The 13,958-nt window shown below is 34.8% G+C and overlaps 1 protein-coding gene across 5 annotated transcripts in view; it reads right to left on the bottom strand.

The window, feature by feature from the left end:
• The window catches only part of ZZZ3 (zinc finger, ZZ-type containing 3), a 119,687-nt gene that overhangs the window by 14,786 nt on the left and 90,943 nt on the right, over positions 1-13,958 (bottom strand). For 4 of the 5 annotated variants that reach the window (XM_010857598.1, XM_010857601.1, XM_010857597.1 and 1 more), the window contains 3 exons: positions 3,381-3,519; positions 585-732; positions 386-501 (listed from right to left, as the gene is read on the bottom strand). In XM_010857598.1, the coding sequence (XP_010855900.1) occupies positions 386-501; positions 585-732; positions 3,381-3,519 (403 nt within the window). The remainder of the gene's footprint in view (positions 1-385; positions 502-584; positions 733-3,380; positions 3,520-13,958) is intronic. The other variant, XM_010857600.1, reaches the window with a different exon arrangement.

Below are 13,958 nucleotides of genomic sequence, written 5' to 3'. Positions count from 1 at the left end.
AAATCCTGGTTACATTCCACTATGCACAAAGAGCTCTTACTTTTAGAATAAATACTGTACTATATGTCAGGCACTGAACTCATCATGTTACATGCACTACTCATTATAATCCTCACAACTCTACAACATAGGGTGATATTAATCACATTTTATATAAGAGGAAACTGTAGCTTGGGGACTTTAATAGAAATGACCATCTGCAGTTCCACTGTTAATAAGTAGTGGAGTTGTGATTTCAACCCAGCTTTTTCTTAACTTCAAAGTTCATGTCCTTATTATATCTTCAAGTGAAGACTGCTTGAAATTTAAGAATACAAGTCAGCAAATGTTAAAATCTTTTGTCTACAATTCAAATTTTCCTACTCCAACACTTTATACTGCCTACCTGAGGACGACTGTTTGAGCCTTCTGGACCATCACTCAAAGGCAACATAGAGTATGAAAGGGACTCTCCATCCTTCCTAGGATCTAAAGGACTTTTTGGTCTAGCAGGTAAACCTACTAAAAAGAAAACCATGTATAGGATTATTAAAGCAAGACTTTGCCAGGTATTTCTCTACTTAAAATATCATGTAATTTATTACCTTTATCAAAAACTAGCTTAACTCTCCTAGTATGCCTTTTACGGTTTTTAAATTCTCTTTCAAAGTTTCCAAGGCTATTGGTATATTGGTCCCATACAATCTCAGGCAACTGAACAACTCTCTGCGGATATGGAAGCCCTATATCAGCCTGGTGGGAGGAAAAAAAAAGTGACATATAAGGTTAATTCAAGAAATTATAAACAATAGCCAAATTTTCAGATGATTCCAAATCTAAATAATCATCAACTGGCATTTCTATTCACTCTGAATCCAACAGTCAATAAAAATACAGTCAAAGCATTAAATGGTATAGTGATAGCCACATAAAGAAAAATGAACTTAACAAAACATAAGCACTATTTTTTGATAGAGGTCTACAGCTGACCTATACAGACATAATGTTCTTTAACACACTTAGACAGAAATAGCAAAGAATGCTTTTTATCTCTAAGAACAGCATATGAAATGTTTGACTGAAATAGATATGACCTGACACACAGAATTCATTTTAAATGGACCCCTGTGGTCCTAACTTATTCACAAAACAATGAATTATTTTCATACTATATAACTCTTAAGACATGTACAAAAAAACCTACCACATTTTGAGAATCAAAACTATATCCTTACTTTACTTTGAATTCAGCTACTTTATCAACCACCTTCAGAAGTTATTAGTTGTCATTACTAAAACCAGGTTATTATGTGATCAGTCTTTTGATAGGAATTTGGGTTACATGAGTGGGGGTATTGGTCAGAACTCATATAATGATAAAACTGGGATTTCTGAATTTCACTGTATATAAATTTCACCTTAAAAGCTTTAAAAAAAATTTAGTTAATAATATGCACTCTGAAGTATTTTGGTGTTAAGTATGTGTGTCTGCAACTCTGGAATGCATGAAATGGATTCCATCTTGAAATGAGATAGAATGGCAGATGGAAGGATTGAAAAAACACACAATAAAGCAAATACAGTAAAATGTTTATTGTAGAATCTAGAAGGTGGATGGATGTGTGTATTAAAACTATATAATACTTTCCACTTTTTTGTCTACTTAACACTTTTCATAATAAAATGTTCATTAAAAAATTAGGTCATAAATTATGAAACTGGCAAGCAAAGTCCATACTGTGATACAGAATTCTTAATTTTTATTTTGCTTGTGATACAGTATACTACAGCCCTCATTATAATAACGTATATCAGTCTAAGACTCAACTTTTTGAAAAGTTAGAATAGAGTGTCTTTTAAAACAATGATGATAAAACATCAAAGAAAGCTAACAAGCCATAAAGGTTCCCTGCATTCTATGTACCAATATATAAACCAAGTTTCCTTAATTTCAATTAGGAGTTTTCAGACGTTCACTAAAACAACGGGATCATATGTCAACAACTTAACTACTATGGTAAACTTAAAGAAAGTAGGCAAATTAAACAAATATGAGTTAACATAGAAAAACTAAAGAATCAAACTTCGCAGAAAATTTTCTTTCCAAGGAACACAAGTCTTTCATGATTACCAATGTATCTGGGATTTAATACACATTTGAACATTTTTGCAAAAAAATCTTAAGAGGGTCAATGCCACACCCTTGTTTCTGAAATAAAGTGAAAAGAAATCTAGTTCTAAATTAAACATGGACATGGAAAATCTGCAGATAACCAACCACGGACGTATATAGTAGATGTGTGTAACTGCAACTTTTTTGCCCACCCAACAACTGAAAAAAATGAGTTTAAGATTAAAGTACAATCTATTTTAGTTGAAACCATGATAAGTAAACACTGAAAGCGTTCATAAAATGAAGTCCCCAAGACTGCTGCCTCAACACCTGGTAGACCACTTTTGTGACTCATTAATAACTAGTAACTAAACTTGTCATTGGAGAAGGCAATGGCACCCCACTCCAGTACTCTTGCCTGGAAAATCCCATGGATGGAGGAGCCCGGTGGGCTGTAGTCCATGGGGTCGCTAAGAGTCGGAAACGACTGAGGGACTTCACTTTCACTTTTCACTTTCATGCACTGGAGAAGGAAATGGCAACCCACTCCAGTGTTCTTGCCTGGAGAATCCCAGGGACAGGGGAGCCTGGTGGGCTGCCTTCTATGGGGTCGCACAGAGTTGGACACAAATGAAGCGACTTAACAGCAGCAAACTTGTCATACACAACTAAATTTGTGTGTTAAGGTGAAAAAGAGGATTCTTTTTCATAGTTTTTCAGTTTTAACTTTTCAGACAATGCTTTTGTCTGACTAATATTTACCTCTCAAATTTATTGAATAATTTGTGGGTCCCTAATTCAAGACAAATACTACGGCATAAACGCACATCTTGCACCTCATTCTCATGACCTTGGCAACCACATCCTTAAAGACATTTAAAATAGAATTTTTGTTTGTATCACCATTGTTTTCTACTGCTTTTAGAGTAAATAAAGCAGTAAATAAACACTAAAAATACTAAAGTATTTTTTCTTTTAGTTTCAATAAACTTAAAAGTCCTAAAAGCAAAAAAGGGAAAATATTTTTAAGATGGGGAAGGAAAAAAGTAACAGAAAAAGACTAAAAATGGCTAGAAACAGGACATCAAGTTTCTATACAAGCATCCAATTAAAGCTCCTAGCCATCTTCACTGGGGGTATACTTATTGTGCATTTGGTGGGGGTGAAGGAAGGCAATATCCCACCTTCAGTAACATGGTTAAACATTTTAAAAAGTATTCATATAAAAGAATAAATAAGGTTATTACCAAATACATCTCAATAAATTTAAAAAGTGGTCAAAATATACCTTCTTCTGGAGTTTTTCCACAAATCCAATGGGATTTTTTAGTGCTTCTCTCTGATGTCTGCCTAAACTTTCAAGGTCCTGGACTGCTTGAGAACGCTGAGCTTCGAGTACAGCAATTGTCTGTAACAGTCTCTGATAACTACAGAGACAAAAAGAAAATAAAAAAAAACTCACTAAAATTTTTTAGTAACAACAATAAATAAAAAACTGAGTTCAATCCATGATCTACTATTAAGTCACACGTCTTTGTAAAGTTACCTGAAAGAGTTTTAGTAAAACATATTACTGGGAATAAATGAGGTCTTCCTGAGTTACGAAGTACCTAGTTAGAAAATATCAGTTAGAGAAAGCAAAGCCTTATTCCCCCATCTTAAATTCTTAATTCTCAAACCTGAACAAGTACAGAAAATAAGAAAACGAGCATCTTGACTTTCGAGCAATCAGTCATTAAGAAACAGCTAAATTAGAAAATAATTTAGCATCAGGAGGGATCATCACTTTCAGTCCCTCTGCTGCACCCTGTTAGAATAAGATATCTGTGACAAATTTTCTTGACTAGGGTTACCAGAAACTTTCACATAATTCAGACATGATCTTGGTTGTCATGATTCTCATTTGTTCTTTCTGTTCATGTTTAGTCGCTAAATCGCGTCCAACTCATCTGCAACCCCATGGACTGTAGCCACCGGCTCCTCTGTCCATGGGATTTCCCAGGCAAGAATACTGGAGTAGGTTGCCAATTTCTTCTCCAGGAACTCTTCCCGACCCAGGGGTCAAATCTTGTGTATTCTGCTTGGCAGGCGGATTTTTTTACCACTGAACCACCTGGGAAGCCCATTCTTTCTGTTATATCTCCATTCTAAAGGAATTTAACTTGTTATTTCTTACATATTAAACATTTTTACAGAAAAAAAGACTTACGCAATATTAAATTACTTAATATTTCTTAAGTAAAAAGAAATATTTTTTACTTCCCTGCCTATAAATAGGCTAATATGAATTTTACCCACATAAACCTACTACCTGTTCATATTCTCCCCAACTCTCCCTCTGGTTCACATTGTCCTGGCTCTCTGAGAAATGTCTGATTTCACATATGGATCACATATGGAAACATGTTAGCCCAAAAACCTTGAATGCTCAAATGTATTTTGCAAAAAGAACAAAGAACAAACTGCTGCAAATTTACTTCAAAATAAGTTACTAGGTCTTTAAAATATTAGTGAAGCACCACTGTTCTTTATAACTTTGAATAAATTTCATTCTATTTCCCAATAGACTGTAAACTCCATGACAGCAACATATCTGAAAAGTTCACTGTTTCATTTATCCAGTTTGCAGCACACTTCCCAGCACACACATGTTTAGTAAACATTTTTTGAATGAACAAATGGATAGATGTTCTGTGCAATCGAAAGTATACTGAAACTTTAAAGTTTATAAGTCAGCAAACAAGCAGAAATTTCAAAGGTAAAGCAATGCAGTTTTGATGTCCACAACCATGGCATGACTGCAATATAACAGTATCTATCAAAATAATTTTTCAGCCCCTACCTAAAATATATTCTTATCCTTAAGTGCTCTGTTAACTAATCCCTAATGAAATGTTTAATAATTAATATTAAAAGTGCTAACACTGAAAAGTAAGACTTTTCTCAAGATAGAGCTACTTCATTCAAACGTTAGAACTGAATCAGAAAGCAATGGCTACATTAAAAGTTACTCCTGGGGTAAGTTACAGAGGTTAAGTCTAAACTCATTTTCACTCTGCCTTCATTTGCTTTGAGGTATATGGAGTGTACAAACCTCGACTGTGCTGGTATTTTCTACCAGGCAGGCTCAATCTTAGGGTGACTGTAGTGAGTTGAGTACTAGACCTAACCTCTCTATAATACTCTTAACTATCCTACTTCACCCTCAGAACGTCTATCCCACTTAGCTGAATAACCAAAGATTTATCATGCAGGATACACTTCTCTATCATCAATAAAAATGATTGAGTCTATTAAACTTGCAGCAAACTACTGCACGCAAGTAACAATTAATGAGGCACAAGTAAGAAGAGACTTATGAGAAAAAACAAGAAGCTTGAAAAAAGTGCTATAGCAGTTACTGCAACTGAGAAGAAAGGTCTCTCTTTCAAGTTAATAACTTCTGACAATCTTTACTGTATATAAATTATTCCACAATGATTCTGACTTAAAAAAAAATAATTCCAACAGAGATGACAAAGAAAGTGTAACTCTTCACCCCCTATTTTGTTTCTCTTTAATCAAAATAAAATGATTATCAAATTGAAAGGCCTAGTCCATACACTGGTAAAGATGTACAAGTCCAAAATAAGTTAAAAGATTGTAAGAAAATACTGAATTTAATTCTTCCAGCCCAGCTAATTTGAATAATTTCCTAGAATATTCAGAGGTTTTCCCAATAAGATTACCACATATATACCTAAGCAGAAACGAAAGAGATAAAAAACGTGCACCTATGTCTTTACCTACGGCTGATTCATGTTGATGTATGGCAGAAACCAACACAATATTGTAAAGCAATTATCGTTCAATTAAAAATAAAAAAATAAAAACAGAAAAAAAAAAAAACTTGCATGGGACTTTCCTATTAGTCCAGTGGTTAAGAAGGCACCTTGCAATGCAGGTGACACGGCTTCAATCCCTGGTCAGGGAACTAAGATCCTACATACCCTGGAACAACTAAGCCCTCACATCATAACTAGATAATCTGTGTGATACAGCTAAAGATCTGACACATTCAAATAAATAAGTGTATTTTTAAAATCTGAAGAATAAAAATAAATTTCTTTGGGACTTCCCTGGTGGTCCAGTGGTTAAGACTCCAGGCTTCCATTGAACAGGGTGCAGGTTTACTCCCTGGAACTAAGATCACATGTGATGCAAGGTACAACCAAAAAATATATAAATAATAAATATTAAAATAAACTTCTTCAGTCTGAAAAGGCTATATGTTACAATTCCAATAATATTAAATTCTGTTAAAGATAAAAGTAAAGAGATTAGTAGTTCCCAGAAGTTCAGAGAAAGGAAGAGGGTTGAGTAAATGACATACAGGGAATTTTTAATACCAGTAAAATTATTCTACATGGTACTTTATATAATGTTGGATCCATGACATGGATCTGCCAAAAGCATAAAACTTAAAAAGCATAAAGAATGAACTTTAATGTATGCAAATTTTTAAAAAATCATTTAGTAGATTAGGGAACCCTAGGAAGGAACGTATTCTCTGACACAAGGATCTAAGTATATTATACATATATAAAACTACCTCTCTGAAGGCGGTAGAAGGAAAAGATCCTGACCGAGGTAACTCTGGAAATGAGTAGCATCTCAAAGACTAAAGGTAAAAGGAACTGATCATAAGCAATATATTCTGCTTTACATAGCTATTTCCAAGTAGCTAAGAATGAACAATTCTAATTCTGTGTACATATATAATGGAATAAACAAATGAGTGGAGGATGACCAGGGTTTGCTATTGCTAGAGTGGAAATTTACAGATAAACAAGGGGAGAAGCTAGAAGAATCCATGTGGTAATATAATTAATTAGGGATGGAGTCAAAGTATAAACTCATATTTAGCTTTATATATATGTAATAATTACATATAGGAGTATTTATAGATAGGTGTTTGTATATATATATATCGGAGAAGGCAATGGCACCCCACTCCAGTACTCTTGCCTGGAAAATCCCATGGACGGAGGAGCCTGGTAGGCTACAGTCCATGGGGTCGCTGGGAGTCGGACACGACTGAGCGACTTCACTCTCACTTTTCACTTTCATGCACTGGAGAAGGAAATGGCAACCCACTCCAGTGTTCTTGCCTGGAGAATCCCAGGGACAGGGGAGCCTGGTGGTCTGCCATCCATGGGGTCACACAGAGTCGGACACGACTGAAGCGACTTAGCAGCAGGAGTAGCAATACACACACACACACACACACACAGATAGATTACCAAATACACATGTATTTTCCTGCTCTGCCAGCTCAGACAGATAAATAAAACAATCAACTGCATCCAGCAGTGAGCATACAGAACTCAAAAACTGACTTCTAATACTGCCTTCTGCAATAAAGGGAAATGGGGTTCCTTTGCAAAGAAGGCTGATTCTAGCACTGGGACACGAAATACACAAGATGAATCTGGAGTATTTTGAAGTGGCAAAAAAGCTATATAACAAAAGTACACCACCTTAGTGGGACCCAGGAGACAACAGAAAGGTTCCCTATGGCCAAAGCTGAAACAATTTGAACAATAAAACAGTGCTACTAAATTACACCTCAAAGTAGGAAAATAAGTATTTATGAGTCTCTACTTATCCCTGGTGGCTCAGACAGTAAAGTGTCTGCCTACAATGCGGGAAACCCAGGTTCAGTCCCTGGGTCGGGAAGATCCCCCGGAGAAGGAAATGGCAAGCCACTCCAGTATTCTTGCCTGGAAAATCCCATGGACTGAGGAGCCTAGTAGGCTACAGTCAGTCTATGGAGTTGCAAAGAGTCAGACATGACTGACCGACTTCACTTTCACTTTTCACTTACACAAATAAATGACTAAAGGAAAAATGAGGGAGAGTGAGATGGAGGAAGCGTGGGGGGGATGGTGGGGAGAAAGAAAAAAAGGGAGGAACAAAAAAATCTCCCATGTAGAAGATTTCCAAATAATCTGTGGAGACACTCTGCTCTCAAGGAGAGAGACCCATAACTCCCTACTCCTTAAGTGTGGGCTGTACATAGTGATTTCTTTCCAAAGAAAAGAGTATGGAAGACAGAGAGTAACCTCACAGTGGAGAAACCTGACAAACTATACCTCAGCTAGGTGATCCAGGTCAACAACTGCAATCAATCATCTTAACAGCATATCCCTTGGGAAAAGCTAAAATTGTCATTATATGCAGATGACATGATACTACATATAGAAAACCCTAAAGACTCTACACAAAAACTACTAGAACTGATAAATGAATTCAACAAATTAGCACGATACAAGACTAACATACGGAAACTGGTTGCATTTCTTTACATTAGCAATGAAACATCAGAAAGGGAATGTAAACAAACAATCCCTTTTAAAATCACATCAAAAATAAAATAATTAGGAATAAACCTGACCAAGGAGGTGAAAGACTTAAATTCTGAGAAGTTTTAAACATTAATAAACATCATAAACGTTAATAAAGAAAACGGAAGATGATTCAAAGAAATGAAAAGATCCCATGCTCTTGGATTGGAAGAATTAACATTGTTAAAATGGTCATACTACCCAAAGCAATCTACAGATTTAATGTGATCCCTATCAAACTACCAGTGATATTTTTTACAGGCCTAGAACAAATAATCCTAAAATTTCTATGGGACCAGAAAAGACCCAAAGCAACCCTAAGGAAAAAGAACAAAGCAGGGAGCATAACCCTCCCAGACTTCAGACAATACTAACTACAAAGCAAAGTAGTCAAAACAATGTGGCATCGGCATAAAAACAGAAATATGGATCAATAGAACAGAATAGAATCCAGAAATAAACCCATACATCTACAGTCAATTACTCTTTGACAAAGGAGGCAACAGTATACAATAGAGAAAATCCTTTTAGCAAGTGATGTCAGGAAAGCTGAACAGCTGCAGGTAAATCAATGAAGTTAGAACACCATACAAAAAATAAACTCAGAATGGATTAAAGACTTTGGCTTAAAGACTTAAATATAAGACATAACACCATAAAACTCCTAGAAGAGAACATATGTAAAACATTCTCTGGCATAAATCTTACCAATGTTTCCTCAGGTCAGTCTCCCAAGACAATAGAAATAGAAACAAAAATAAACAAATAAGACCTAGTCAACTTACAAGTTTTTGTACAGCCAAGGAAACCATAAACAAAACAAAAGGACAATGGGAGAAAATATTTGCAGATGAAAGAAATGGCAAGGGCTTAATTTCAAAGAATATACAAATTACTCACAAAACTCAATGACAAAAAACAACCAACCCAATCAAAAATTAGCAAAAAAGACCCAAATATTAATAGAAGACATACAGATAGCCATTAGACACATGAAAAGGTACTCAACATTGCAAATTATTAAAAAATACAAATCAAAACTACAATAAGGTACCACCTCACACCTGTCAAAATGGCCATCATTAAACAAGTCTACAGATAACAAATGCTGAAAGGGTGTTGAGAAAAGGGAATCCTCCTATACCACTGGTGGGAACCGAAACTGGTGCAACCTCTACGGAAAATAGTATGGAAGGTCCTCAAAAAACTATAGAGTTGCCATATGATCCTACAATCCCATTCCTGGGCAAATATCCAGAGAAAAACATGGTTTGAAAGGATAAATGCACCCCAATATAAACTGCAGTGATGTTCACAATAGTCAAGACGTGGAAACAAACTAAATGTCCACAGACAGATAAATGGATAAAGAAGATGTAATACATATATACAGTGGAATACTGTTTGATCATAAAAAAGAATAAAATGATGCCATTTTCAGCAACAGACAGACCTAGAGCTTATCATACTAAGTGAATTAAGTCAGAAAGAGAAAGATAAATACTATACAACATCACTTACATGGAAATCTAAAATATGACACAAATAAATCTATCTATAAAACAGAAACAGACATACAAAACAGACTTGTGGTTACCAAGAGGGAAAGGAAGTGAGGGAGGGATTGGGCATATGGGATTAACAGACATAAACAATTATATAGAGAATAAACAACAAATTCTTACTGTATAGCACAGGGAACTATAGTCAATATCTTGTGATAAACCAGAATGGAAAAGAATAGGAAAAAGAACACCCATATGTATAACTGAATCATTTTACCATAGAGTAGAAATTAACACAACATTGTAAATCAACTATACTTCAATAAAATAATACTATTTTAATAGTGCATCTCTTGGTATGACATGACAAAAATGGCACTTCATGTCTGTGGTCTTCTTCCCAAAAACCCACAATCCCAAATCATGAGGAAAGCATCAGACAAATTCCAATAGAGAGAAATCTATTAATACTTGACTGGTATCCCTCAAAACTGCCCAGGTTATCAACAAAGTCTGAGAAACTATCACAACAAGGAGACATAAAAACTAAATGTTATAAGGTAATCTAATCGAGAGTCTAGAACACAGAAAGGACATTAATTAAAAATTAAGGAATTCTGAATAAGGTATGAACTTTGGTTAATAATAATGTATTAATATTGATTCATTAATTATAATAAACATATTAATGTAAAATATTATTAATAGGGAAAATTGGGTAGGGAGTGATGGGAACTTTGTAACATGCTCTTGATGTTACTATAAATCTAAAATTGTTCTTTCCAAAAAAATCTTCTTACTAAGATAAAGTTCTCAACTTCTCTATATCCATTATTCCTTTACTATCTTGGAAAAGCAAAAGGGAGTATCTGAAATATATATTTAAGATTCTACCACTTTAAATATCAGAATTTAAGAGATCCCATCCAATTATTTTAAAATATTTTATGTTAGCAAACTGTCATTAATTCTGGTTAAACTTTACCATATACAGCAATCATTTTAATGGTTCTAGAACATGCCAGTTTACAAATAAATTCAGCTGTTATCTCTGCTCAATATGAGTATTTGTTGAAAATACCTTTTTAGGGTATTACCTTTATTCTGCTTAAAAGTAATCATCACTAGAGTATTTCAAATGTAAGATCTTTGTCAAATAAATCTAATCTCTAGACCTACTACAGTTATTCAACTTAAGCTATTGTATAAGCCCAGTTCTAGTCTTTTAATTTCAGTACTTCAGCACAGTAGTGATGTAAAATAAACACCATGATGCCTGATCTAGCTACTACAAACTCTTAAAAAATACATTCTGATTAGGAGGCTGCAGGGAGAAAAAGGTTAAGAAAAATAGTTCCTTCAGTTGAGTAATAGTAGACCTTTAATGAATTAGACCAACCTAAGTTATGTGAAACACAGTGGTTTGTAAAGTATATTTACGAGTGGTAAAAGTTGTATGCAGGTATATAACCATCTGTTAAAGAATTCAATTTATATAAAATTTTCAAGTCACAAGATGGAATAAAAACTTTTTACTTCTCATACTGACACTGCTACCTTACAATCAATCTCATTATACTATTATTAATTTTACTCTTTGCTCAGCTATTGTTTGGAGAAGGCAATGGCAACCCACTCCAGTACTCTTGACTGAAAAATCCCATGGATGGAGGAGCCTGGTAGGCTGCAGTCCATGGGGTTGCGAAGAGTCGGACACGACTGAGCGACTTCACTTTCATTTTTCACTTTCATGCATTGGAGAAGGAAATGGCAACCCACTCCAGTGTTCTTGCCTAGAGAATCCCAGGGACAGCAGAGCCTGGTGGGCTGCCGTCTATGGGGTCGCACAGAGTCGGACACGACTGAAGCGACTTAGCAGAAGCAGCAGCAGCGATTGTTTCCTTCCTTGGACTTCTCATTTCATGAATATTTACTGAGTACATAACATATGTAATCAATCATATTTACCCTTGATCAAAAACACTTTGAAAAGGTATCACTGCCACTTTACAGATGACATAATCAAAACTTAGAAATACAATTAAAGATTCCTGTCACAAATCTCCTTCCATAATATGATTTATACAACCTAATTTATATGTAATATTGAGTTTAGATTTCACACACTAGGAAAATTAGCCTAAATCAAAAACATTTTCCAAAACCTAACATGAGGCCTTAATTTTCTGCCCAATTTTAAATATACGAGAATAGTAATAAAATTAGCCTATTTAACAACTCTTCCTTTTTCTACTCATCTGCTAGTACCAAATATTTAGTAACAATAAAGAAGAAAGAAGAGCATCTGGGTTCTTTTTTTTCTAATTAAATGTATCATAAACAGAATAAGCAGTGCTTTAACTAAAATGTCACTTACAATCAAAAAAGAGGTTTGACAGTCTCAAACAGTTGTATAAAAATATTTGCCCCCATCCCCAAAAGCCTTCATTATGTATGCTCTCAATGTATAGGTAGCCCCTGAAAGAAGTCTGATTTCTGATGTTTTTCAAAGGTTAATTCCTTTCACATTAAGGTTTCATCAAATATACTAAAGACACAGTCATTCTTTCAATGGTCTCTACAATAAAAAATTATCAGGCATCTCTTTTCTGAATCTATCTTAGTACTTGGAAACTGGCCTAGAGTGGATCTAGAATGGAGTCGACAATCTAATACTTTAAAAAAAAAAACAAAAAACAAGCATGACATTTAAGCTATAATTTCCTTTTCTCTTATTATGTTTTGTTTTATTTGGATCTAATTTAAATAGAAGGCTTAAACAAGTTTCACATATATTTCTATACTCTGATGCTAAAGTACGGTTTTTAACATCATTTTTCTTAGTTTCGAATATTTGAAGAAGCAGCAAGATTTCCTTCATTTATACATAAACTCATTCACCTATGATGCTAAGAACTAAACACTCGGGATACGACGAGCCGTTTCCTAACAGAGGTCAAGGGGGGCAATACAAATAAGTAAACAGACAATTACAATATGGGGTAAGAAGTGACGTAAAGAGAAAGGCACACAATATATGAAGGCTTTGAACAGAGATCTCTGAGGGTCAGGAAAAGCTTCCCAAAATAAGTTCAACTGAGCCAGAAAGAAGAATGGGAATTAGCTAGGAAATGAGGGTAGTAGGGGAGAAGTCCAAGGACTTTTCCAACCAAACAGGAGGAACATTATGCAGAAATGCTTCTAGGCAAAACATAGCACCTAAGACCAAAAAAGAGATTTGGTAAGACTAGGAGTGAAGAGAATTGAGGCTTGAGAAGGAAAATGAGATTAATTACACAGGGTTCTATAAAGTTAAGATTAAGCTTGATTTTAAGTGCAATTAGGAAGCTCTGGAGGAGTTTTAAGATGAAGGAAAAAATGTTGCAGTTTACAAATACCATTCAGGGAAGAACAAGGAGAATAGATTAAAGTGAAAGAAGACTGTAGAGGAAGACCAATTAAATGAGCTCTAATGGTAATAAACCAGGGGAAAGGTAGTGGGAATGGAGATAGAGGTAAGTAGGTAATTTGAGAGATGTATAAGATAGGTTCTATAGCATGTGGTGACTGTCTGGACAAAACTATTAAAAAAAAAAAGTTTCAAGAAGGAGGGTCAGTTAAGCCAACTTCTAATTAAAGAAAAAAAAAAAAGACAAGGTAAAAGGCTGAGCTATGTCCACTGGATTTCATACAAGGAAATCATCAGTAAGTCACTTCACTTGTGTGATGGGAGGTTGAAGCTAGACTTCAATACTTTAGGACTGAGTGAATGGTGAACAAAAGAGAAGTAGAAAATAGCATCAATTTTCTCAAGAAATTTAGCTGTGAAGGAGAGAAAGTAGTTGAAAGGTATAGAAATCAAAAGATAATTTTCAAATCAAGAAAGACCTAAGCATGTTTAAACGCAGATGGGAAAAAGAAATGTCTTCACTCACTCATTTTGAGTGAAAAAGTACTGTTTTTCCTCCTCTCCAT

Source organism: Bison bison, unplaced genomic scaffold (assembly GCF_000754665.1).
Source record: "Bison bison bison isolate TAMUID 2011002044 unplaced genomic scaffold, Bison_UMD1.0 scf7180017864382, whole genome shotgun sequence".
NCBI lineage: Eukaryota > Metazoa > Chordata > Mammalia > Artiodactyla > Bovidae > Bison > Bison bison.
The sequence above is the reverse complement of the archived record's forward strand: the minus strand, read 5'-3'. Positions and strand labels throughout refer to the sequence as shown.